This window comes from Emydura macquarii, unplaced genomic scaffold (assembly GCF_026122565.2).
Source record: "Emydura macquarii macquarii isolate MOO-44397 ecotype Brisbane River unplaced genomic scaffold, CSIRO-AGI_Emac_v2 contig_573, whole genome shotgun sequence".
Taxonomy (NCBI): Eukaryota; Metazoa; Chordata; order Testudines; family Chelidae; genus Emydura; species Emydura macquarii.
Window position 1 is genome coordinate 1,359,997 of NW_027130710.1, and position 26,631 is coordinate 1,386,627.

A 26,631-nucleotide genomic window follows, 5' to 3' on the forward strand; every position below is an offset into this window, starting at 1 on the left:
TTTCCTGTTTTTGTATCACTGTCATAGGAACATCACTAAGTGGTCACTGCCTTTCCTCTCCTTAAGATGGGCTTTTTTAAAAACTGCTTGCTATTCTATGGGCTAATGATGGCTGCTTTACTAGCAGAATGATCCTTAAGCATTCGATTGTTTCATCTGTGCAACTAGAGTAGATGTCATCATAACTTTCGCACAGTCACTGTGGTGATGCTTTCTTTTTTACAGGGAAGTGAGTGTTTATCTCAAGGACTTGGTTTGAAATGTTAACAAAAGGTGTAAGGGCCAGATTTTCAAATGTGTTCCACTCCCGTTGGAAAAAAATTCTTTTTAAATATGAAAAGACAACTGTAAAGGCACAGGAATTGGCAGAAGGACTAGAAATTATTTGAAGCTTTTAAAAATGGACTTGATAATACAGTACCTTGTATGCTGAACTAATAGTCTTTAGGCATAAGAAAAATTGGATAACTTCAGGAGTCTGGCTAACTAAGGCTAGGTCTTCACTGCCCAAAAAAATAAGTGCATTTTTCATGTTGCGATAGCTGTCTTGATGTAAAATCCTAGTGGAAATGGGGCACATGTAGTTTTTACGTCAAGGTAGCTATTTGTGCTCCCTGCTCTCCTCCTGGAGTTTACAGAGGTAAGAAATACCTTTGCCTTGTGTGCACTAGGATCTTCCATTGAGATGACTATCTCAGTGTTAAAAAGACACCTTTTTTTTCTTTCACTGAAGACACAGCCTCCGAATTCCTGTCCTCCACTCTCAAAAAGTAGAAATAAGGCTTTTCTGGAAAATCATCTCTTTCAGCATTCATAGTTGGATGGCAAATCCCATCAGACTATGTTCTGTCTTATTTCTCCCATGTAACTCCTTTAGTTTCACATAATAGCTGATAATTTTTTACATTCCTTCTAATTATGCCTGGTGGCTCTGACACTTTAAACCTCTTCCTAATGCAAGTAGGTAACAATGGAGCACGTGCTGTGAAATGCCATGCTTGCACCCTGCTGCAGGGAAGGACTGCTTTTGCACTAGTAAGGGTGAAAAGGTGGAGAGAACTGCAGAGAGGTGGGAATGGGAATAGAGTTCAGCAGAAGCGATGCCCTTTGAGTGGTGGTCTTGCAGCATGAAATAACCACTTTGCCGCCACATTCTCTTTTGGGGTGTCTTCCCCTTTTTCCCACCATTCCCTTTGCTTATAATCATCCTTACCTCTTCTCTAACTTTGCTTCCCATGGTCTTTTTCGGTAACCTAGTGACCAGCCTTCTCTGATCAGATTTACAGCTAAGCTTTTCCTCCTCCATTCCTGCGCCCTGACAAATATAAAAGATCATATCTTTCTCCTTTTTTCAGCTGTCATCTGAAAAAAATAGAACATCCATTCCCAATGTAGTACTATTTGATAAATGTGGAACTTACAAGTTTAATATCTTAACTTCAGTTGCATGTAATGTGGTGTAAACTGAAAATAAAATAAGAGGGGGGGGAAAAGGTTTATGCTAGGTTTGGTGGATAAATTTAGACACTTGGCTCAAAGGCATAGGTGATGACTACTCAAAAAAATGCTATTCCGTTTCCTTCTTAAACTCCCTTCCCTTAATGGCTGCATCTTGCTGGACTGGTAACCCAAAGTGATATTAGTCCATATCTTAAATTAGTAGTTATGCAGTGCCAATGCCTGTATTAAACTATTGGTTTTCTGTAGCCAAATTAGAAATCAGATTACGTAGGGGAGGCAGTGTGGCCTCATGGATGGAACATTGCACTAGGATGTGGGAGACATGTTACTGGCTCTGCCACTGGCCTGCTGGGTGACCTCTCTGTGCCTCAATTTCCCCATCTGTAAAATGGGAATTATTAAACTGTTCTTTGTGAAGAGCTTTGAGATCTAGGGATGGGAAGTGCTAAATAACAGCTAGGTGGTTATTATCAGGTTGATTTATCTTTGTAAACTATGCATTGTTCTTCTGTAATGTCTAAAATGCTTCTTATTCCTATGCCAACAGGAGCTTGTGCGAGGCTACAGGACAAAAATGTTTCACTTAAGGACTTGTGCTGCTAAATTGAGGCCGTTGACGGCCTCACAGACTGTTAAGACAATTTCCAAACACAAGCCAGCAGCACCAAGGACGTTTCAACAAATCAGGTGCTACAGCGCACCTGTTGCTGCTGAGCCGTTTTTGAGTGGGACTAGTTCGAACTATGTGGAGGAAATGTACTATGCTTGGCTGGAAAATCCCAAAAGTGTACATAAGGTAAGGAGGAGCAACTGCCCCGGGATATTGTTACTTCATCACCTGCGTATGTGAGAGCCAAATGGCATGTTCAGGTAAGTGCAGATGTCCAGAGGGAACTCGGCACGACGAGCCTGTGAATCGGGAATCATCAATTCCACTTCAGTTTTTTGCAAAGGAATCATCAGCATTGAGCTGAGCAATAGCAAAATGGATACGAGTCATCTTCGTTCTGGATTGAATCTGACAAGCCCAGAGCATTCCATCAATATGGCATATTCCACTTCGGGAATCAATCATGGATATGAAGAGGAGGAGTTGCCTTTCCTGGGAATCCCCCTTTTGCTGAGCTGCTGCTTTTTCCTTTGTGATGAAATGTTGGGAGAGCAGGGTGGAGGGAATTGGGTTCAAGTGCTGATCTCTGTCCATTCCGCTATTAATGTGTAATACAAATCGTGCTCTCAACACTGCTGTATTTGATCTCCTGGGTGTAACTACACTGACTCTGCTTTAGAATCGTTCTTATAACATCACTTGGATGGCAGGAATGTGGCTATAAAATTCAGCGTACCGCTACAGCTTGTTGATGGGACTAGTTCAAATCCCCTATTGTGGTGAGCAGAGAGCTTTCTACCAGCCATTTCTTAGCTTTCCCTCAAACAACTAGCTTAAAAAGATAGGTATTGTCAGGTTTAAAGGTGCAGAACTATAGTGGGCATTAGTCTACCCAGAATTAGCATCAAGCAGCACGTCACCTTGAAATCTGCCACTAATGAATGTACATAGCTTTGTGGGCTAATGGCCATCAGAATACAATACAATTTTGGCCCCACTCCCTGTGTTAAATTACTGCACACTGAAACTTGTAGACGTGTTAGAAGGCCATTTCAGTCCTACATAAATGTGTGCAACTCTGTTTGGTGTAAGTGTCATTTAAACTCTTCAGCAGGGCTGACTTTGGCCTGCAGCGTGCTGTCATTTTGATGATCGTTGCCAGGAGCCATTACCAAGAGAAGTATCCCTGTGAGAGTCTGAGGAGGAACTGTGTGAAGCTAATAGACATTGAACTAAAGCGGCTGTTGCTGCGTGTTATGTAGTCTTACACTTACAGAATATGAAATTAAAGATCCTGCCATTAGAAAGGAGGGGTTGGTGGTGAGCTTCAGCCTCATGTCTAAGGAAAGGTTGTAGATTTAGCTGCTTTGCCTTCTCATCTCTGGGCGAGCTTCGGAAAAGCTGTTAATTGAGACCTTGCAGTGAGTGTAGAGAACTGGAGTTCTGAAAGCCTGAAGCATTTCCCTCTGATTCTCATATCTGCAGAGAGATTTCTCTCCTGGGTAATTCAGATCTGTCAGTACTATGGGAACGTATAAAGATTGCACTATGTAATCTACATGTCCCTTGAGATACAAAGCAACAGACCAGGCCTTCGGTTTCTGTTCAGTGAACTATAATGAACAGAGGAGCAAACATCGCACAAGCCAGAACTCACTTCTTGTTCTCCTTTTCAGACGTGCTTTTGGTAGCAAACCTGCCCTTAACAGACACTCAGGTCACTATTAAATACTTGTGAATCTTCAGCAGTGGTCCCATACTGCCAAAATAGATAGCCCTCTGTATCTCTGGGATAAGCCTTGGCAGAAAGGATGGGCGGAAAGCCAGATTTTGATCTCCCTCTTAAATAAACAAACTTTTATTTTTTTACAATAAGCATTTTTCCTAGGATTGTGCGGGTGGGGCACCAAAATACGCAACTGCTCCTAGTCAAGGCTGCCTGTGTTTAATTATTGATGCAGAGAGCACTTAACTCTGAAGGAACAACATGACGTGATTTTGGATTATGTGCCATTTAGCAAAGCAGTAATTTAAGAAGAACGATGTAGATTTTGCATGCAGTTTTTCTCTTATGTGGGATGATCATTTATTTTACAAGGTGGGATACACTTTTGAACTGCTGTATGTGAGTCTCTCTTATAATCTAATTTTTAGTTAAATGAGTAGGTGTCATAACAACACTCATCCTTGTGATACATGTGACTACACCCTTTAAAGACCTCCACAACAGACTGCATTAAAAGGTGGTTGTTTTGCCAGCCCACAGACCCTATTTAGCATCTCCTTCAAGGGATGTTCAAGGTAAAACACTGACCTAGTAATAAACTCAGAGCACTCTGTTGCAAGTAACCTGTTGGTATCTTCAGGGCATTTTTTAAAACCAGCTCTCTTGGAGCTTAGTAAATGCTGCAGCTGAAATGTACACAAGTTCTTGTTCTTTGGGGCTGCTGCCTGCTGGTCTCTTGTGTCCTTGCCCGTATACAAAATGAGAGCTTTTGGACGGTAATTAAAAACCTGGCACCTTCTTTTCTACAGATACAACAGTTGAGCCATAAGTGGAAGAAAACTGGAAGTCAGCAGCTGACTTGTGCCTGCTATTAGCTATGGAAACAGAGGTCAGGTCAGCAGAAATAACCTTCATATCCTGCTTTTTTAAACAACTTCATGTTTATGTACTTCCCTCTGGCCCCTGTTTCCATGGATAGGCTACTGATAACGGGCAGGCAGCCATATGTGAGAGAGAACTTGCTTGTAGATGTCAGCTGCTAACTCTTTAATGTAATTTCCACATTCAGACTTCAGAAACCAACTATGGATTTTTAGGAGCCTTTTGGCAACATAAATCCGTGGTCCTCAAATTAGAGAAACTGAAGATGTTACATGGATGGGCAAACTGATTACATAGCTGCAGAGCTTGGTGAACTGAATGGTCTGGAAGCATGAGTACAAGAGTTGCGAGTGTGGAGTCCTAGGTTCTAATCCCAGCACTGTAATGGATTTGCGTTGTGGTGTTGGACAAGTCACTTTTCCCTCTCTGTAAAATGGGGTTAGCAGGGACTTCAGAGATGTGAGGAGTAATATTTGTAAAGCACTTTGAATGTTAACTTAAGTGCTCAAGTGTTATAAGCATCATTTTAGAGAGCAGAGTAATAAGCAAGACCATGCAGGCACAGTGTGGATTTAAAACTCAAATGTGAATGGTGTCCAGAACCATGGATGGGTTATACTTTGGCTCATCTAATTTAACAATGTCTCTAGCTTGTCACCTAAACTGGTTGATTGCCTCTCATTCTCTGCAGAGTTGCAACTGAGAATTGGCGGTTTAATTCTTAATTATGGCTGGTCTGACTCTGTCAGCTTGCTGCCTCCGTATGATGCCCTAATGTTTGTGCTAATAGTGTGTAAGTGTTTGTGGTAAGTGCTTCCAGGCATGAACAGATACTGCGCGAAACTGAAACCTCGTGTCTGCGTCTCACCTGGAAGCAAACTTGATGTTGCTGTTTAAAAAATGCAAATGTATGTTAAATGGCGTTTTTTTTTAAAAAAAAAAAAACCCAAACTTTGCATGTATAAGATCGAAAATGTGTTCTTGCTCCAGGGAGGGAGATCGGTTTTATATTTCCTGCTTTCAAAACTTTTCTAAGCACAAAACCTTTTTTCCTGATCTTGCAAACATTTGGAATAGACTTTAGTCTGTTCCTTCCTGTTCTTGGATCATTTTGGGTGGTGAAAAATCCATTTCAGTTGGAAGCCTTATAATTTAGGATACGGGATCCGTGTTTTAGTATTTCTTCTTCCATCCAAGATGTCTGCAGTTTCTGGAAGCTGAGTCATTGAGTCAGAATGTCACGGCTTTCCTTGCATTTGTCTTCAGGACAATGACTTCCAGTTTTGGCACTAACAACCATAATGCAACAATATAAATGTCATGCTGGTGGTTATTTAGTGGGGTGCCGGATGGCACTCTAAATCGAAGCTGCCCATTTATCAGTGTCTTAGAAATCTTTCCCCCCACCAACATCCCTAAATAGCCTCTTAAAATAAAAATATACTAACATGCACAAATTACCATTCGTCCAGCCCCAAATGCGGCTGGACTGGTGGGGGTAATATGTACTGTCAGCAGGATCTTAATAGGACCAACATTTTCTCTTATGGGTCTGTTAACTGACAAATTCTTGCCTGCCCTGTACGTGTCCGTAATATCACTTTCTGTTTCTGTACCTTTCCTGTGCAGATTTAGCTTAAGTAAACACTCGACAGGATGGATTTTTTTCACTAGCTTTCTTACACTCCACTTCTCCCAGACATCTTGTTTTTCTGCTCTGAGCCAGCTCCTTTCCTCTGATCTTGTTCTCATAAGCCTGACAGCAAGTTTCCTTTTGACTCTAGCAGCAGGGAGTTAGCGTCCTTATCTGGTTTTCACTGCTTGCTGACACACATGGTTATTGCAGTAATTAGTGTAGTGCGTTTATTATTGTGCCACACAAGGACAGAGTGTTCAGGAACAAACAGGGCACTGATCCTGTGTGTGCTTGGGTGCAACACTAGTGCACTCTTCTGTGGGGAAATCATTCAGTAGGGTCATGACATGTCATGAAATCTTGGCGGGGGGTGTGTAACTAGTTGAGGGGGCTCCAAACCTATCCTGACAGGAACAATGGACAGCAGTGCTGCCCATAAAGCCTCTCCAGAATTAGCATTGCTCAGGATGGGATGGGTGTTTTACCTTATTGAAAACAAGGCTGTCCTTTCTTCATAGTACTTTTGTCATGGGTTGCTTTACGCAACCTAATGGATAGAGCAGGGCACTGGTGCTTGGAAGACCTGGATTCGACTCCTAGCTCTGCCCCAGCCTCCTAGATAACTTGGGCAAGTTATATCACCTCTGCCTCAGTTTCCTCACCTGTAAAACGGGATTAATGATACTCACCTTTTGAAAGCACTCTGAGATCTCCTGATGAACACAGCTAGATCACTATGCATTTAAATAGAGGCTGCTATCTCCAGTAAGCAGCACCAGACCAGAAACACAGGTTTCAGAGTGGTGAACGTACCCCTCCCTCCTGCTCTCCATATTAACCTTTCTGCTTCTCACGTGGCTGTATTGTGGAACTAAATGTCTCTGGCTTTAGCGCACGCTGCCCTGGGGTAGTTTTCTTCAATTCCTGTTGCTTTCGGTGGGCAGAGTTTTTTGACCCATCCTTCCTGTCATTCTCTGGTGCCTTCTTCTCTGGCCTTGGGAAATCCCGTCTTGCCCTGCTCATCTCCATTTGGAATGTTGATGTAAGTTTCTGGCCTGTCTCTTTGACCATGTCAGCCCTCCACTAGCTCCCCTTTCTCCATCTCATCAAACATAAGCTACTTGTCTTCACTTTCAAGGCCTCCTTGCAGCCTATTCCTATCCTATTTCTCTCATGCACTGGCAAGATATTGACAGCTGCCTCTGCTCTGCCAATCATGGCAGCCTTCATCATCTACTTGCTACGTGTTCGGGCCAGTCCCTTTGTGCCTACAAAAACTTGGCAGTGGCCTGGCACGTGTCATGCTGAGAGCGTCGCCAAGGGTTTAGGGCAGTCCCATCCTGTGTGCATATGTTTGAATGGTCTTGGCAGCAAATATAAACTCTCGCTGTGAGTTGATGTTTTTGGAACACGAAATGGGCTCTGTGTGGTCTCGTTTTCCCATCGTGATTGTTGGGATTATGTATATTTGTATAGTGCTCTTCAGTTTGAAGGCTTCCAAAGTGGGTTAGGGAGTGTAGTCTTTTCTGTGGTGTTTGTAGAATCGGGGCACTTACCCCTCCTTACCAGCTGGATATGTGAACTCTGGCTCTAATAAAATTGTGCTAGTTTATGGCAGGCCTTTACCTGGTCCGACATCTCTCATACACACAGCATGTAAGATAACAGTTCAGTGCTAATCACGCAATTCCAGTTCTAGTGAAAGAAACAAACTTTCTTAGAGTTTCCCCTAGGAGTTATAACTTGTGCAAACTGCTCCACAAAATGTACCCTCGTCACTTTTTGCACAAAATGAATGCTGACTGTTTTATTATTCCCATACATACAATCACTCAGACTCTAACCTCTGAGTCACCTAGTAATTAATGTAATCACAAACTTGAAGCTAATCTTTGGGGGAGGGTGTAGCCTTGTGCAGAGCGTTTTCTAAATGGTTTTTGCACTGGGGTGTCAGGATTGCATTTCTTTTTCACAACCCCCCGATATAGTTAAAGCAGTTCCTCCCCAGATGTGGAACTAGTTATATTGAGAGAGCTTATTCTGTGCCTTCCTATATGATAACTCTACCAGTATAAGCACCCTGACACCAGTGGAAGTGCATCCACACTATGGGGGTTGTATACTGGTATAGTTATAGCAGTACAGTTTTCTAGTATAGAGAAGGCTTTCTTTTATCCAGCGTGTAACTTAACACTAGCATATTGGTCTAATACTTGCCTATTCCTCGGAGGCATGCTCTTCCGTAGCATTGTGCATCTCCTTAATGGTCCCCTGTCAAAGTCCTGAGCTGGATTGACCCTGACTAGCTTCACATTAGACAAAACTACAGCTGCAATGTAACCAATTCTTAACGTGGAACTGATGCAAACCTGTGACACGGTTGCAAATGCCAGTGTAGAAAGAGTCCTGTATAAATCCTGTTGTGGGTATTTACAAAAGGTGTATCTTGAATGCTATGACCTGGTAACGCTCCAGTGCCTCCCTGATGCTCCTAGAGCAGGTCTGTTTAGCTTAACCTTGTTTGTGTTCAGTGACAGGATGAAAACCCTGTGTGTGTGTCTGTCTAATGCATTAAATAGAATCTGCAGCAGCCAAGGGTCTTGCACTGTACTACGTTAATGTCTTAAGCCTCCAAAGGGTCAAATTCGTACAATTATAGCGCAGAACTTTGGAGACCATTATGTGTAGCCTTGAATATCTCCCCTCTTTGCTGTAACTCATGTCGCCCACTGTTCTGGCTAATCTAGAGCTAGCTGATGGAAGTTGTCATGAACCCAGAGTGAGGTGTGGCGTATAGGCTAGGCCAAGAACTATACTGGAACTTGAAATCCTTGCTCAAGGGAGAGGTAAGCCGGGCCAGTTGTGGCTAGTTCTGTTTACTCCCACCCCCTCTCGCGTTGACTCAGCTGCGCTGGCTGATGGGCTGCAGTGAGCAGAACCAAGGCCCCCCCCCATCCGCTCCCTACCCCCAGCCTAGCCATGTGAGCAATCTGTGTATGTTCCTTACTCCTGTGCATGGGTGTGGAGAGAGCTAGGGCAGGAAGGAGCTCTTCAGTCTTTTTAGCTGCCCGTAGGTTCAATCTTGACACTTAATAACGAACCCTAGTTTCTGCATCTAGGGCCCAGTCCTGTAATCCCGATTGCTGTAAGGGTTGCAGGATTGGTCCCCTAACGTGTAGTGCAGTGTAGGAGGCCTGGTGGTGCTTTGCCTGAACAGTGAGCAAGGTTACGGGGTGGTGGGATTGGCTAGTGCTAGTCCAGGCAAATGACAGCGCTCTCACTGTGCAAATTGTCATTAGTTACAGCTGAGATACACCTGTTATGAGCCTTCATTAATAAGTTTCACTTTCATATGGTCACATTCAAATTAAGTATCCGCTTGATCATACGTTTCCTTCAATCCAGTACTGTTCACGAGTAAGGCAAGCTCTATGAAGTCTTTTATGCATGTGAGAGAACTGCCTTTACTGCATATGTTCATCTGTGAGATCCCCCATAGCTGTGGACACGTCCTTGTCTGGCATATCATCGCACAGTGTGACCCTCAGGCCCTTTGGAACTATTGACTGAGCTCATGGTACGGCAAGATGATGCTAACTCAGTCTTGCAAAATTATGTGATATCTCTGATAAATATTTCCCTACGATAGGATCCCTGAGTCTGCAGAAAGATGAAAGGAAAACAGAAGCCAGGTGGTTCTTTGGAGGTTAATGTACAATGGTGTGCAAAGAAGCAAGGCTCTGCCTGCTTACTTTGGAGCCAGCTGATGGGGCGTTGTCACTATGGTGACGGTGCAGCCTGGATTGAGTTTTACTCCCTGACTTTGAAGAGAGGACTGGAAAGTCCTATGTGAGCGCTCTGTGTAATCTGCTAGGACTCAGCAGGGTTAGGTGGGGAGAGATTGCAGTAGAGGGACACATTCTCGAAGGAAAACTTTTTTTTTTTTTTTTTTTTTTTTAAATCTGGTGGTGTAATATGCATAATTTTAAAATGTGAGACTAGCCTTCAGTGGTGGCATAGCATTAAAGAGCAAGATGCTGTGACATATTTACTATCGCACACAGTGAATGCGCGCAGCAAATGACAGACAAGATATAGCTGTGGGATCCCTTAGGCCTGGTCTACCCTTTCAAGTTGCATGCTCAACTATGTTTAGGGTGTGACTTTTTTTTCCCTATTGATTATAGCCGTACCATACAAGCCCTAGTGCAGACAGCTATACCAGTATAAAGGTGGTTATCCCAGTACAGCTTGTTTCCCTTCCCATGTGAATTAGAAGTACATATAACAGTATATGTCAGTATAATAGCATCCCCACTAGAGTTGTACTACTTTTAACTATATCATTGTGGTTAAAGCACTACAACTTTTATGTGCAGACATGCAGACAAGATCTGTAGCTGAATTTGCTGTAGCATGCACACTACCTCTTAACCCTGCTTAGTTCCTATTAAGAATTGGTGTAATTACATACTGATAGAAGAATTGGAAGTATTGTTTGCAATGAAACTTCTAAAGTCACAGTTTTAAATCTTAGCAAAGAGAGGAGAAGGTTGAATAATGCTTCTCTGTGCTCCCTATCTTCAAAAGATGTGCACATACTCTGGTTATTTTGTAAACTGTACATACCAGGCAGCCGCTCAACACAGCCTGATATGTACTGATATGATATAGCTGAGGTTAGTCCTGCTTTGAGCAGGGGGTTGGACTAGATGACCTCCTGAGGTCCCTTCCGACTCTAATATTCTATGATTCTATGATCTTATGTCTGGCCTCTTATTTGCCTGCTGAATGTGAAGGGTCATATTTATCCCCAGTGTATGTGACAGACTTGCCTGCAATTCCACTAGGGATGAATTTAGCCCAGCAAGTGACCTTTTAACTCAAGTTTATTAACTGCCTTGTCTGTGAGAACTGGGATAGGCAGAGGGCTAGAAGAGATGGAAGACCCTTTGACCTGTGGAGCTAGAAATGAATGCTGTGTACTGTTTGACTGACTTTCTCTAACGCCAGGCCACTAAAAGTCATCACATGATCCAGCTTCTTAAAAATAGCATGCTTGGATGTTAAAGCCTCAATACTTTACTCTGTGTTTTCAAGTCACCCTCACAAGTATGCAATCTAGTCACAATCTAGTGACATATCTTCCTTTTAAATCACTTTCCTGCATTATAACAGTTAATTCTGGGATCAAGAGAAACAGAAAATTAAATGCTTCTCCCCTCCCCCAAAGCAGGGAAAATTAGCTAAACAGTCTCTAGAAGCTAGTCTATTTCCTGCAGTAATCTTCTCTTGGGCAACAAGTCTGAGGTGTAGGTATTTGCAGATCCTGTTTGGGTCCATAGGCACCCTGCTTTTGTTCAGCAACCCTGCCAGGCAGTTATAAATGACTGCAAAGATTTTTAGCTTAAGTTGGGAGACTTAAACTGGAAGTTCAGTATAGACCCCAGCTGAGTGTTCCAGATTCACAGCTATGGGAGAGTGTTGTAAACTCTGGATTTGAGAGTCTGGTTTCTTAGACGGGGAATGGGAACTTGGGTGTCAAGGCAAAAGAGAGCTGAAATTGTCAGTAGTAAATTACGTAGAGTTTCTGGGCTGGCATACATGCTTCAAATGTGTCTAGTAGTTTGTAGTCCAAAGTACAGCACACACTTTTGGGTAAACTGAGGTGCTGGATTCCCTTCAGGGTCATATTGAAGGCAGACTTTGTTGCAATATGTTTTGCAGAGTTCACAAGGTCTGTCAATGTACAAAGTCTCATCTCAAAAGTTTTTCTGGCATGACTCAAAGATGCTTGTCTGGCTGACCGTTCCCTTTTACAATCAAATGAAGTTGTGATGATGAAAGCTAAGGATCCCAGCTTTCCAATGTGCTGGGCCATTTAACATCTGATGGCCTAAACTGTCAGAACAAGAGAGCAGATGGTCATAGGAATCATTGACCACCTAGGGACCAAGTCTATGGCTGCATGTTTTGCACCAATCAAAGACCGAGTTGGGTCAGAGTAACTTTCGGATCCTGCCAGTTTTTCATCTGGCTCCTCTTGTACAAGATGTGAATGACTAGCAAACATTTCATTCCTGACAGCTGTGATGATAAAAGGTCTGTGTTTCTCTGTAGGTCAGGTATGAGCGCAGTAAGCCATGAATAGCTAGGAATCAGATTGTTGAGGAGACCAACTGAAAGAAAACAGTGGTCCGTAACCGTGGCCTTCACTGATTATGATAGGAAAAGATGCACTTTCCCTCATATGTTATACACGTGCTGTTAGAGATGGATCCAACTACGTATGTTTCAGTGGTTTCTAAGATTTTAATACTGTGCCCATTATGTGGTGTCTGGGCCTGGGGAATGATACCTGTCCTAGTACTGATATTTCATTCCCCAGTGACTGGCACTGTAGATCAGACTTTCTCCTGTGCTTTAGTGAGCCTCTCTACAGTGCCAGTGTGCTGCCAGCCTGCCCCATTCTGTGGGCACTGGAAGCCTCAGTGGAGAGTGAGCTCTTCCCAACCAGAGCTGTCCCTCATCCGGGGACAGTGGCGTCGTCTGGCTGCTGCTTGCTGAGATGTTGCTGAGCAACTGGGCTAATTAGGGATCTGCTTATGAAGTTGTATTGGTGCCATCAATTTAGTTCAAACTTTCCACATACCACAAAATAGCACATTATTCTCATTCTGAGAACATTCATGTTTATGTCTGTCTCGTAAATTTCATTGTATTTAGCTGTTGACTCTCCCAGGGCTATAAAATGGGTTTGGGTCTGTGTACACTTGGAGAAACATTGTTCATCACTGGCTTGCTTATCCAGTGGAGAAATGTACAATACTTAAACCAGCCTTGCACAATCATGAGACCTTCCTGGCTTACTATAAACTTAAATCTACATGCCCACTCTTGCAGAAAACCCAGCTGATGGCTTTCTTGATTCTCACCCATGTCCTTGCCCCCACCATATGGAAATGGCAAGGCAGAACTTTCTCAGTTAGATACAATTGGGCCATGTCCCATTGTTGCTTTTGTTTCTAATGGAAGTTACTTAGGGACTCAGCAGGATTAAACCCACAGATGAAATCCTTGCTCCGTTGAAGTCGATGTCGGGCGGAGGGCAGGATTTCATCCCAAGTGTTTGAGTTAAATGAGAGAAGACAGTATCTTGTGCACATGTTTATAATGGAGATAATGGAAGCATGTATATATGAACTACGGTAGAAATATCAGGCTATTTCTGGCTCCGTGGAGGTGGAGAGCAAATCAAGCCAGGCAAATCTGATTAGTTTTTTGGACTGAATCACAAAAGCGATAGATGTGTCACTTGGTAGGTTCTAGCCCAAGCAATTTGATACATCATCTTGGTCTTAATTGCAGCATTCATTCAAACTGGCTTGAGTATATAAGTGCCACGTGGCATCGAAACTGGCTAAAGGAGCATAAACAAAAGGGAATGAGCAGGAAAGCATTGAGGATACTGAACTAGAAGGTGTCACTGGCGAGGACGCAGAGGACTGCAGGCACCTAGGCAGAAAAGTGTATTTGCATTTTTTTTTTTTTTCTAATATTAGTGTTTGATCTACTGATTCCAGTAGGAGGGAGAAACTTCGGCAGTAATAGCTGAAAGAATCCTGGGGGTGACAGGAACTGTGCACCGCAGGAGCAATGAAAAGTTAAGTTAATTTTGGCCTGCGTATGTAGAGGTATTTTCACACAGATGATAGTCCCTTTCTGTGCCATTCTGGTGTGACTGCATGTGAAGGACTCCCTGAGATCTGCACAGTCTTCTTTAGTGTAGATTGGCCCTTAGTATCTGCCCACCGCTGTTAAAGCCGGGACAGTCTAAGGATATTCGAGAAGCAGTTGATGAGCTGCTAACATAAAAATGTATTCACTTATACTTTCAGCTAGTTACTGTATTGTGACATTGAATGGTAGCTAGTGTTGTACCTGTCACTTAAAAATGCATGCCAAGAGTCACTCAGAGAATTAGACTTTCAATATTGGGTAAATGAACTGAAACAATTTAAAGACAATCTAAAAACCACCTAGATGCACATATGATGATGGGGTCATGCCAGCATGGCTTTTGTAAAGGAGAATTATGCTTTTCCTGTCCATTAGAATGTTGTGGAGCCAGCAAAATAGTGGAATAGAGGGGACTGAATTTTGAAAAAGCCTCCGATAAAGACCCGATGATGATGATGATAGTCTTTCACCCAGTGACCAGCCCCTAAGATCTCTAATGCCTTACGAACTGGATCAGAGCCATCAGTTTTTGACATGGAAAGAGGCTGATAGCAGGGTGCTTCATGGATGCATGGCAGGACCAGCCGTGTCAGTACATACCTATTGATCTGTAAAAGCAGGAGGTAGCAAAATTTGCAGAGGATGCAACTTATTACTTAGTTAAGACAGGACTTTCTTCAGGAGGACTTAAGGCTAGACACCAGTGCACCATGATAGCAGTTGAGATTCAGTGCATGCAGATGTGAAATTGTGAAATTACTGATACCCGTATGATGGGTTCCAAACTAACTGTAACCATTCAGGAAAAAGACTTGCCTGGTGCTGTGGACAGCTCATTGGAAACATCTGCTCAGTAATAAAAAATGCTGAGTTGTTTTGAGGTATAGAGAATAATACTTAAACTGTGCCATGTATACATAATGATTGCCATCCCTTTAAACACAGTATTAATTCTGGTCATTTTCTCTTAAGAATATAGCAGGAATAGAGAAGGATTGTGACTGGAGGTTTGGAAAGATGAAGACAAACTGGTTATCTTCTCTCTGCCACTCCTTACTTTATAAACTCCTGTCAGGTCAATTGGGTGATCCTATTTACCCTTTCTTACAAGAACAAAGGGATGCTCAGTGAAATTCAAAGGTAACAGTGTTTCTTCCTCATTTTAAACTTGTTGTGCAGTAAATAACTAATATGTGGAACTCATGGTCACAAGATTAATATAGCGAAGAGCTCTATAGGTAGGGTTAATTTATCAGTAAATGTTGATAAACATCGATTTCACTGTAGGTACTCAAACTGACAAATGATAGAAATCTACAGATAGGTAAAGTAAGAAAAATGCTGCTTGAGAATGAATTAGTTTGATTTAAGGATATTTTGTTTGTTTTGACATGATGTTGACAATTTGTGTTTTAACAGATATGAAGCTTTTATTTTTTTGAATCTCAATGGCTACTGTCATTAAGTTGTTACTGTCTGACTCCCCCAAAATTTTTTTGCCCAACTGTGACAATTTAAATTGATAACAGTTTAAAAAAAAGCTTTAAAAATAAACATGACTATTACCCATTGTGAAATGATTAAAAAAGAATCAAATTCTGCCAAGCGTATTTATAGGATTAAAACACATCTATATGTTTTAGTTTCTTGATAGTGGGGGGGCAAAAGTGCGTGTGTTATGGCAGGCTTCACTGCCATAGGTGCAGGCAGGGCCCTCACATGGGGGGAAAAAGATACTTTACTGAGGTCCGGAGTCCCTGGTGGGCCTGGCCCAGGCTGCAACCCCCATTACTATAAGGAAAACAATTTTCATGGCTCATGAGAGTGTATGTGTGGGAAGAGGGATTATGGGATGTGTGTAGGAGGGGTCCCATGATACAAGTTTGTCTGGATCTGAAAAAATTATGCTTCGGCCCTGGGTGCCGGGAGCAGAAGAAGAGGCTGGATTGGAACAGGACTTGCATCCTGGAAGGGTTGACCCATCACTGCCTAAACCAGGGGTTAGGGTCCGCTTAACTACCTTACTCAGTGGTGTGGATTTTTCACACCCCTGAGTGAAGTGGATGGGTCAACATAATTTTTTAGAGTAGATCAGGCCTTAATTGTACAGATTGTACGACTGGGAACAAGCTGTAGTGGAGAAAGGGTGGTCATAGAAGGCTAATGAGAACTGACAGCTGTCTGGTATCTCCCCCCTTCCTCCCCGCAGGTCAAAGGTAATCTGTTGTAAATTGGGCGCAGACTACTGTGGTTGCCATTGTTCATTACTGACACATAGCCGGCCCAAAGCTCTGAACCGGCCTTTGTTTCCCATGCAGAGCACAACGCTAGCTTTTATTAAGCAGTAAGCGCTGCCTGGCTTGAAGTCTATAATGAGCACGTCTTGAGGGTGCTTCCATGGTTTTAGGAGTCAATCCAATTATAAGCGTAATAGTTGCACGGAGGGAACAGCACAACTAGTCAGCGCTCAGCCTTGAATTATCTGAGCAGAGACCCTGTCTGCCTACAGATCCTACACAGCAGGGCCCCAGTCCTGAGCAAGGTTTCTGGGCACTGTTGTAAGTATCTGTTAGAGGAGGATAGATCACGATTCCCTCTTGTGGCCATCCAGGTGTGAAAGGTGGTCCCAGCTTCAGTGATGGAAATAGGCGCCTGTGGGGACAGAATGGCCTGTCCTAACTGAAATGCAGATTTAATGGGCACCACGGTAAGTCTCTCACTGAAAACTAACCTAAATCTGATCCATTTGCTACTGAAAGTGAAAGACGGGATTGTGTGTGCACGCTGCGGCAGTGTCTGTAACGACTCCCTAGTTAAGGTTGTGTTGCGACTTGTTTTCAAAGCAGAACTAACATCCTTCTCCCGTACTAACTGTGGAAGTGAGTTTCCAAGCTTGACACCATAGCCCTGTGCAGGACAACTGAAATTTCGATAATGATTTGCCAGGACGTTAGCATATAAAGGGCTTCCTAACGCTGCTATTCACGCTCTCTGAGCACAGATTCAGCAGTGCCTAGTAACTCAAGTGCCAGTGCCTGAGTGCAGGCACCTTGGCTCCCTCCCTCTGCACTGCTGCCTGGACTCTCCTGGTACATCAGATGGCAACAGTGCTGAAGTGTCTCAGCGTTGGCATCCCAAGGCCTCCACTAGCTTTGTGAGCCAGGGAGCAGAGGCAGCAGGGTCGGGAGAGCCCTTTCTGCATGATGCAGAGAAAAGGAGCCCTTCCATAGCCCCTCTCCACGCCCAAAATCTCTTCTCTACCCTCTCCCACTGCATAGCTGGTCACCCTGGCCGATCCTCTCCCATGCTTTCCACTGGCACGCTATGCAGCAGATGTCTCAAGGCAGACTCGAGCAGTTGCATATGTGGAGTAGGTTTTTTGGGGGGGAAATCTGGGAAAGGGATGGCATGTGGCTGTAGGGAGTCGGTGGGGGTAGGGGATGCCAAGAGGGATGTGATCAAGGATGTGGAGGAAAAGTATAGAGGAGCAGGGCTAGATAGCAGGAAGGTGGGCATTCAGCTGGAAGTAAAGCAATGGAGGGAGAGGAGCTATGCTTTGACCTGCTTATTGAAGTGTTCTCAAAGAGCTCCCCCTCCAGAGAGTATTGGGTATTAGGAAGGCTTCTGAGGAGGTATGTTTGTGACAATTTAGAGGCATGGCAGAGTTAATTACACTCAAAAGGATGAGAAGCATTTTGTTTGTCATGGCTTTATTCAGGTAAAATAAAAATGTCCAGGCTTCCAAATGCTGCGATGTATTAATCCTATAATGGTCTCTTGACATGTTAAGTTCAATGTAGCTACAAACTTAATGCTTAGTATTCAGAGTTCTGGTGTCGTCATGAATAAACAAGCTCTCAAACTTGGGAGTGGGCAGAGGAAGACTTCGGAGGCAATACAGTACATCCTTGTAGCTCTTCGTCTGTAATTCCAGTGCAGTGTGTGTGTCAGAATGCCTCAGCCAAGAGAGCAGGAGGGAAAGAACCAGAAGTTTTTGAACATCATGATTGACATACGTATTGTCTTCAGGTGCACCGATCTTCCGTTTGCCAGGGCAGGTGCAGTTCAGAAAGCTAGAGTACTCGCGCAGATCGGCTCTTCCTGTCAGTCTCTTGTAGAAGCAAGGCTTTTGGAATTGTGTGCATCTTCAGCCCTTTGAGGAATGCTTGGAACGTGGTCATGAGTACACAGGAAGGTCAGAGCAGGGAAACCTGATTAGACTAATTACATGCTGCGATTGACCTTCAGCATTTGCTGAAGTCCAAGTACATCTTCCTACGATAAGCCAGGATAGCGCTGAGGGGGGGGTGTTTAGTCATTTTCAGAAACATCTGTGCAGTTATGAAGATTTCATCCTAGCACTACCCTCACAGTGGAGCGGGGGGCTCCGTGTTCTGAAATCTCCTTGCTTTTCTGGATGCTCCAATGTGGGAAGCAACAATAACAATCATCAACTTCTGTAACTTTGTTTATAATCCCAACTTCAGATTCACCAAGGTAGCAGTCTAGTGAGGGCAAAGTGAGGGTAAGTTTGAAATGTGTGGGAGTTATCCATTGTGATTAGGTACCTGGAAAAACTTACCTGAGCTTGACCAAGTGTGCCCCAGTTTGTTTGGTAACGGCTGAATGAAATTTTATCTAATGGGTAACTTGAAGGCTCAAGCACCAGGGGTTAGAAAGCGTCTCCATTAACCATAACTATAGTTGTGTTATGTGCACTATGCTGTAAGTGACGGTTGTCCAAGTAAAGAGAGGAATGGAGGAGAATCAACCTGCATATGTTTCAAAAGGCCAACCGACTCCAACGGAGTTAGTATAGTGTATCTCTTCTCCCCTCCCCAGCCCAGCACAACGTAATGCTGCATGTTATGGGAGTTCTATCGGCTTCTCCTTCTTTTGAATCATCAGGTGCTGGAAACTGAATGAGATGAACGGTTGGTCTGGAAGAAACAGGATGGCACCATTGCAGAAATCGGTGCTTTGTTATTACTGCTTGTTCTCATTGAAATCTAGCCCTTCAAAGAGATACTTGTGGCTTATATTCACCATTAAAACTTATAACTTTTTGTTGCAGGATTTAATACCCTCTTAAAAAGACTATTTTGGTGCTGAACTGTTTGAAAGACCATGGGGTGGAGAGGGATTGTTATGGCTGAACAAAAGGATTCCTTATGCAGTAGAGTTAGTCCTGCCAGCTCTACGTTTCTCTGGCCTGAAACTCAGACCGGTGGGATGAGCGAAGAACGGAGATTCAGTGTGATTGCTGAAGGCTTTTCATTTTGTTTGTCATGGCTCTAGCATTTGTTTGAACACGGTGACAGACCACCACAAATTACGGAACATCTGATCAGTTAGGTGAGGAAAAGAAGAGGTGGAAGGACTGGAGCACTGCTGGGCATTTGGTTCTGCATATGATTCATGGAGAGCAAAGGTTACCTTCTGCATTTGCTTTGAGGAAGAAGCTACTGCTTTAGTGTGTTTAAATGTTATAACCCTTGTTTAACGGAAGCAATGTTTCCTAGTGGATAAAGCAGTGGACTGAGACTTGAGGTTCTAGTTCTTGCTGGCCTGCTGGGTGACCTTGGGCAAGTCATTTGACCTCTGTGCCTCCATTTCCCTATCTGTAAAACAGGGGAAATGATGCTGACCTCCTTTGAAGTGCTTTGAGAGCTATGATGCAAAAAATACTTTCTAAGAGCTAGGTGTTAATAAGTGCCAGACTTAGGGGGAGTTTGTTTTTTAATTTGCTCATGTCCACCTATCTGCTGTTTCTCCTAACTTCTGAGCCCCTGAATGTGAAGATCAATTTGACATCCCATGTCTGAGACCCAGCAGTTGAGAACGCCTCCTTAAACCTGACAGAAGCCAAAGCCGCCGGAGTCTTCATCCTGTTCTGAGTCCCACATTTAAATCTGTCTTCAGAAATCTGGCAGCAGCCCAGGATGCTGTCAACTGAGGAGGAAATATCTGGTGCAGTCTCCCCATTCCTCAGTCAGGGTTTTCTAATCTGTCTCTGTGCATTGCTTTCCCTCAAACTCCTTCCCATCACATGCAACATCAATGATCTTTTCAGGTTTTTAAACCGCACCCATCATTATAGAGTCAGAGCCATGGTGGTGTCTTAAATGAGTCATGCAGCGTTCCACAGTACTGCTGTGACAAAGTCAGGTGTTGAATAAAATGTGCTGCTGTTTCAGAACCCCTCTTATGACAAGTAGCTGTCAGACCAGACTGAGGCTTATTCAGGACAGGCCTGGAAAGTACACACAGATATTAGATTGCTGGAGTTCATCAGATTTCTACGGCACCATGGCTTTTAAATCCAGAGAGGGGAGATGGGTAGGGTGCGAGTTTCTGCTCGGTCAGCATGGCAGACCCAGGCTAGTGTCTCACTTAACTTGTTACTGCCCCGCATTTATTACTGGAAGTGTCAAAATGGGAATTGTGACACAAAGGTTACCCCTAAAAGCCTTGATTTAAGAATCTTCCTCCCTCTCATAGATAGTCATGCCTCCTTTTGGCAGTGGGTCCCTTCTTTGTGCCCTGGCTGGTCTGATGAACATGATTAAAATACAAATAGAGCACTTAGTACTTTTCCTTAGGCTCATTGGTGCCAGGACCAGCAAGTGAATTGTTTAAAAACCACAGCTTATTTTCCTGCATTCTAACCTCTTTCTAAATTTATCACCTTGTGGAAGCCTTGTGACTGGTAGTCTATGTAAATCAGAGCCGCTGGAAATAGCTTCCCGTTGCCACGTGATCAGAGCAGAGCTGCTGCAGTGTTGGAGGAACACCAGGCCCTGGACAACAACTACTAACAGAGAAGAACATATTCTGCTTTCTGCAGAGCCTGAATGTGTGTGTGTTCTGGCTTTCAGTATTACTTGCTGTTTCCTGACACCTGTAAACTCAAGTGTTTTTTCTAACACTTGAACAGAAAAGGTACTGAAATGGATCTGAAGGTCATCCTAGTCTTAGCCAAAACATGTTCAATGCTTTAAGGGCTGTTGTGGATAATATGTAGTTCTAAAAAGCTATTGCATGTAGTAGCAAGGTCTACGTGGATCTTCGCTTGTAGCATTTCACATCATCTTTTGGAATCTAACCTTTAATGTTGCCCTCTTCTCTCTCTCATTTGAGGATTAATTTCAAAGCTCTTTACAAAATTCTCACAAAGGTCATGTGTGCAGGGAGAGATTATGTATGTTTCAGAGGTGAGGAAACTGTGGCAGAGAAGGGAAGTGACTAGCCAATGGTAACACGGCAAGTCAGTGTAGTGTCAGTAAAGGAGCCCAGAACTTGTGATCTGATATTGTCACCATGAGTCTGTATTTGCTAAGAATAGCTGACATTACTGAACTACTTCTTAGCTCTTCCCTTTTTATCTTACGGGAGTTTCTTCCTCAGATAGTTGGTTCCATTCACCACTGAAGCCCCAGGGTAGACAGGGAGTTTAAAAACTTTCCACCATTGTTAATACTGGTTCATAGACTTGAAGGTCAGAAGGGAACTTTATACACACCTAGTCTGTTCAGGTTAGCGCCCCCAATGTTGCTAACACCAGTTAACGTGGACAGGCCTCCAGTTGCTACATGTGGTTTTTTTAACAGCAGGTCATGACTAATCAATATGGTGCTCAAAATAGTGGGAGCAGCTTGTCTACACTGCAGTGGAGTGGGCTGTACTGGTGCTAAATAGGCCAAATAGGCTAAATTTGGGACAGTTGCATGGTAAGAATTTCAGCTTGTTGTATGTAAACCAATGAAGAGTCATTCATTCATACGGGCTTTTGGTCACGCCTCTGTAAAATACAGATATGCTTGCAGTAATCTCATGACACATCCACTCTGTCATTTGTTTTTCTTTGTAGCATAGGGTGTGAGTACTAGCCTTTGAATTTATGCATGAAAGCCGGCTGCCTTTAGAAGTGACAAAACCATTCGGACAGAAACTTGACAGTCAGGATGGGGCAGAGAGTTGACACGTTTCTGGGTCAACCTAACTTTTGAATGTAGACCAGGCCTAATGCTAGTGTAGAGAAGGCCTGGGTGGAGATGAATGCTTTTGAATTCTTGTGTAACGGAGCTCTCACTCTGCTTTTTTTTCCTTTTGTCTCCTTAGTCATGGGACATATTCTTTCGCAATGCCAATGCTGGAGCTGCTCCAGGTACTGCTTACCAAAGCCCCCCTCCACTGAGCACCAGCCTGTCTGCACTGACTCAAGCACAGTCTCTGGTTCAAGCACAGCCGAATGTAGATAAACTGGTGGAAGACCATCTTGCAGTGCAATCACTCATCAGGGCATATCAGGTAAAAACACTTTGTGTGTGGTGGTAGTGAATGGATACCAGCCTTCAGTTCAGGATTTGCTCCTTTTAAAAATCAGGGGCCTGATTCTCCACCGTCTGCAGCGTCTATAGTCATTACCACTTGCCTTGCACTCCTAGACAAAGTGCAGTGTAATGGAGAATCAGATCTAGTGCTACTCTGCATGTGACTTCAGGCATCAGCTTGCATTTGGATGACTGGGTAAGCAAACTGCATGCAGTATCACTTTTCTGAATTACTAGTGGAGCTAAACCTATTAATCTTGGGTGCTGGAAAAGGCTTCCACCATTCTGGCCGTTCTGTGTTGCATTTACGTGGTAAGTATAGCTTATGAACGTTTCCTTGTTCTGTGTGTAAAAGCGACCGAATTTTAACTGCAAGCCACTGATCTGTTGGGGAGGATGCATTAGTTGGCACTTCCTAAATAATGGGACAGCCAAAGCCATTTTACCCAAACAAAGTGATTATCACAACTAAGCTAGTTATTAACCCCATCCCAGCAACTGCAAAACAAGAGAGGTTTCTTTGCCCACCCCTGATTGTTTGGTGTACAATGATATTTAGTTTCTAGAATTGCATTATTGTTAAGAGGTTACCATCTCTTTATTCATTCCTAGCTTAAAATGTGCTGCTATACAATGTCTCCAGTGTTCCCAACATACTTCCAGGATTAATCCTGGATATCCTAAAATAAAAACGCAAGATACATTCCTCATGTGCAACTAGGAAGAGGCCATGCTATCGCTGGCAACTTAAAAATACATTTAAACATTGTGCTGGCTGAAACATTAGAATCAATACAGAAATCAACCAGAAATCAACCTGTCCAGGGGAGCAGGCTTCCTGTCTCGCAGAAAACATCTCATCTATAAGCTAAGGAATCAACACTGTTTCTGATCTACTTGCAATTCAGAGGCTGTTTTTGCTCAAGATGCTCTTTAATTTACCTTTTTTGTGGGTTAGTGGTTTCCCATGCTGCTGCCCGAGAGTGATTCATATCTTTTTAATTGCTCTCCCCTTTGTCTGGTCTGTGATCTTTATTGTGGACTAGTCTCTCACACCTTATACACAGTAAAAAAAGAAAGTGATCTCATCTGATCACCCCCTCAACTCCACACACATTGTACCATCCCCTTTATTAGCAGCCCCTCTAACAGGTTTGCAAAACTGCCGATGAATATTCGGGACTCTTTATTCTTATCTCTTGTCTCATGTCTCCCAGCTGCTGTCTGGCCCTGCTGCTAAAGAAGAGCTCCCATCCGAAACTGGGGTCACTCCAGGCATTGTAGGGGCTTGATCACATTTGGAACTGTTGCCTAGGCAACTGGGTCAAATCTACACTTTCAGAAAGGCTAGGTTTGTTTTCCCAGCCCCTTTTAGAATCCCCCTCCTGAATGCAAACCTTGTTACCTGGACTGTCTCCGGGCTGGGAGAGCTGACTTGAGCTCAGCTTACTATAGCTGTGTGTCCAACAGGACTGCTGTTGAATGGCATTGTGGTGCCCCTGCTTCTACCCCTCCTGGTGCAGAGCTGAGTGTTTCCTCTGCAGGGCTCCAGGCCTTGCATGCTCATGGTGCAAAAAGCCAGGTTTGCAGTACTTAGCTCATATCCCGTTTGGTAATGCGTAGGCACTGGGTTCTAGGCCAAAAATCAGGCCATTGCTGAGCCCTTATAACAAGGTCAAGTTGAAATCTGCTCCAGATGGTCTTGGATCTCATCCCTGACTGTGTAGCAGAATTGTCCACTCCATTCTACTTCCCTCAGTCCCATGCTAATTTAGATTAGCAGCTAAAAACCCCATGTCTGCCCATTCATGATTTGTAGAATAAGCAGGCAGACCAAAGAGAAAAATATGTGCATTAAGTTGGGTCTAAGTAGTTCAGCCTGAGTATTTTTTGGCTTTTTTTAAAATCCAATTGCTGGTTAGTATCAAATCCCCCTCCCACCTCTTCCTTTTCTCTCTTTGCCCCAGCTTTTGAATGAGTTATACTGATTTAACTATTACAGTAAAGTAATGCCAGGATATCTTTCCCATGCAGAGAAGCTCTTAAAGAAAGAGCTACAGAGCCTGGTAGATAAAACAGAAGTTTGTGACATATGGCCCACTAAAAGCACCAGGCAATTACCATCTAAAAAACTGGATTGAACTGGTGTATCTCCCCATGAATTGTAGGTGAAGAATGACCCTACTCTGCTGAGTTTTAGTGGCAACGCTGATGGTTTACTTTCTAACCATACTGGTAGTTATGCACTGATTCTTTTTAAATGGGTGGCAGAGGCTTGTTTTGAGGCAGGAAAACAATCTGCCTTTGTAGGATTTTAATGAAGGAAATAGTCATGCCACCCACTCAGATGGAATTCTATACCTTGCTGCCCTCGTGGTCCAGCATGTCTGCACTGCAGAGCTGCTTTGTCTTAGAGGTAGGGGATAAAAGGAAACTTGCTCCTGCTGGGAAACTAACTTCTCCCCATTCCCACACTAATTCAGGGCTTTGAGACTTACCCACCTACCACCGACTTGGGTTAGAAATAGAACAAATGTCATATCTACTTCCTGGTGCTCTGAGTTATGAGCTGTTTAACAGCAATAACCAGCCAAGCTGACCCTCATCGGTTCACAGTTTCAAAAGACCAGGTTTTTTAGCATTGGAATTCTAGACCACTGGTTGTGCCTGATTTGAGAAGCTGAACTGATTGGTCTCATGGATCTCTTCATCTTTGAATCACAGGAAAATTGTCATGGATTGTCACGAGCCTGTTCAAAGGGTGCAGTTCCCAGACTGGTGCAGGCGAAAAACTTCCTTTTCTGCATCATTCTTCTTCTAATTCAAGGTCTGTGAGGCCTCATCATCAATAACTCTGCAGAGGTCATGTGATGCAGCTGCTGTCTCCATGAGTTCACCTAATTTCAAACACTAACTTCTGGCTCCTCAACAGATTAAACCACAGAAATCACTTCCTACCTGTCACTGGGTTCCTTTCAAGCACTAAGGCCTTGTCCATATACCCAAGTTGTACCATTAACTATTCCAGTATACCTAAAGCAGTACTGCACCCCAGTTATATTGGCATAATTTATTCCCCTACAGGCAAGGGAATAAATTTCACCACTATAAGGTACGGTTACATCCATATAACTGCGTCTACACTCCAGTGGGGGCTGCTCAAGTGATATCATAACTTGCAGCTCAGGGTGGGAGCTGATCAAGAAGAGAGTCAAAATGTCATCTGCAAAAGCCAGAGACTTGTTCACCAAGATCAGGCGAGTTCCCGCCTTCAACTTGTAGTAAGCTTTCTGAAATCAAATGGTCTCTCCAGGCCCCCTAACTGAAACAGCAAGTCTGTTTCAAAATCAGCCAACACCAGTGGCCCAAACAGATGCACCTGTCTGCAGCTTCAGGACAACAGACTCCTAGCTGGAGGAGAAAAGTGTAGATGCTGAAAATAGAAGCTGTCAACCCAAAGTTTCAGCAGCTCAGCAAGCAGTTGGTTGGAATGACCCCGGTGGTTTGTGAGGCCAGAACTCATAATTCAGCTGCTGTAGTCACCAGCAGGAAACTGTTTGGCACGGGACATGGAAAAACAGCTAAGTTCCGATCTGGCATTGCATCTCTCAGTGAGAGGTCAGGAAGCTGTCTCTCTGCACATGTGTGCAATGTCCAGGTCAGAGCCCTCAGTGACGCTGTCCTCAGTTTGAGCGGTATCTTCCAAGCCTCTCTGACATCCGAAGCAGAATGCCCGAAGGTGTTTCTGAAGATACCTGACAACAGTTCACATAAGTAGAAAACAGCCCAAAGTCTGTAATAGACCAGAGATGTCCTGAGAAACATCCTTTGCCAAACCAATGTCTGCACAGCCTTTAGAATTCTCTCTATCTGGGGATCTATGTTGTGCTCCTTGTGGTGGTAGCTGAGTGCCCATACTTATTCTCGAACAGCCTAAAGCTCTTGAGAGAGATGAGGTCCAAACCTGACATGAAATATTGATCCTCTGTGCTGAAAGTGCTTTGCTGTTTCTGCACTGAAACCTGTTGAGTGGTCTAAGTCCTAATAGATCTGCCCAACTTTGTTCTTGGAGCGTTACCTGCTGCTCTTGTGCTCCCCCCAATCCAACCCGCAACTCTTTTTTTCTTTGGAATTATTGTTGCAATGCAAAAGGCTTATATTCTCCGCACCAACTAATCATTCACATTTAAGCCTCCCAGCTAACTTGGCATTGGTCTGGTCTACCTTGATTCATCACCCAGGA

The 26,631-nt window shown here is 43.6% G+C and overlaps 1 protein-coding gene across 4 annotated transcripts in view; it reads left to right on the top strand.

The window, feature by feature from the left end:
- OGDH (oxoglutarate dehydrogenase) overlaps positions 1-26,631 on the top strand; it is a 145,525-nt gene that overhangs the window by 6,514 nt on the left and 112,380 nt on the right. For all 4 annotated transcript variants that reach the window (XM_067540332.1, XM_067540334.1, XM_067540331.1 and 1 more), the window contains exons 2-3: positions 2,009-2,257; positions 22,177-22,365. In XM_067540332.1, the coding sequence (XP_067396433.1) occupies positions 2,036-2,257; positions 22,177-22,365 (411 nt within the window). In that variant the 5' untranslated portion in view covers positions 2,009-2,035. The remainder of the gene's footprint in view (positions 1-2,008; positions 2,258-22,176; positions 22,366-26,631) is intronic.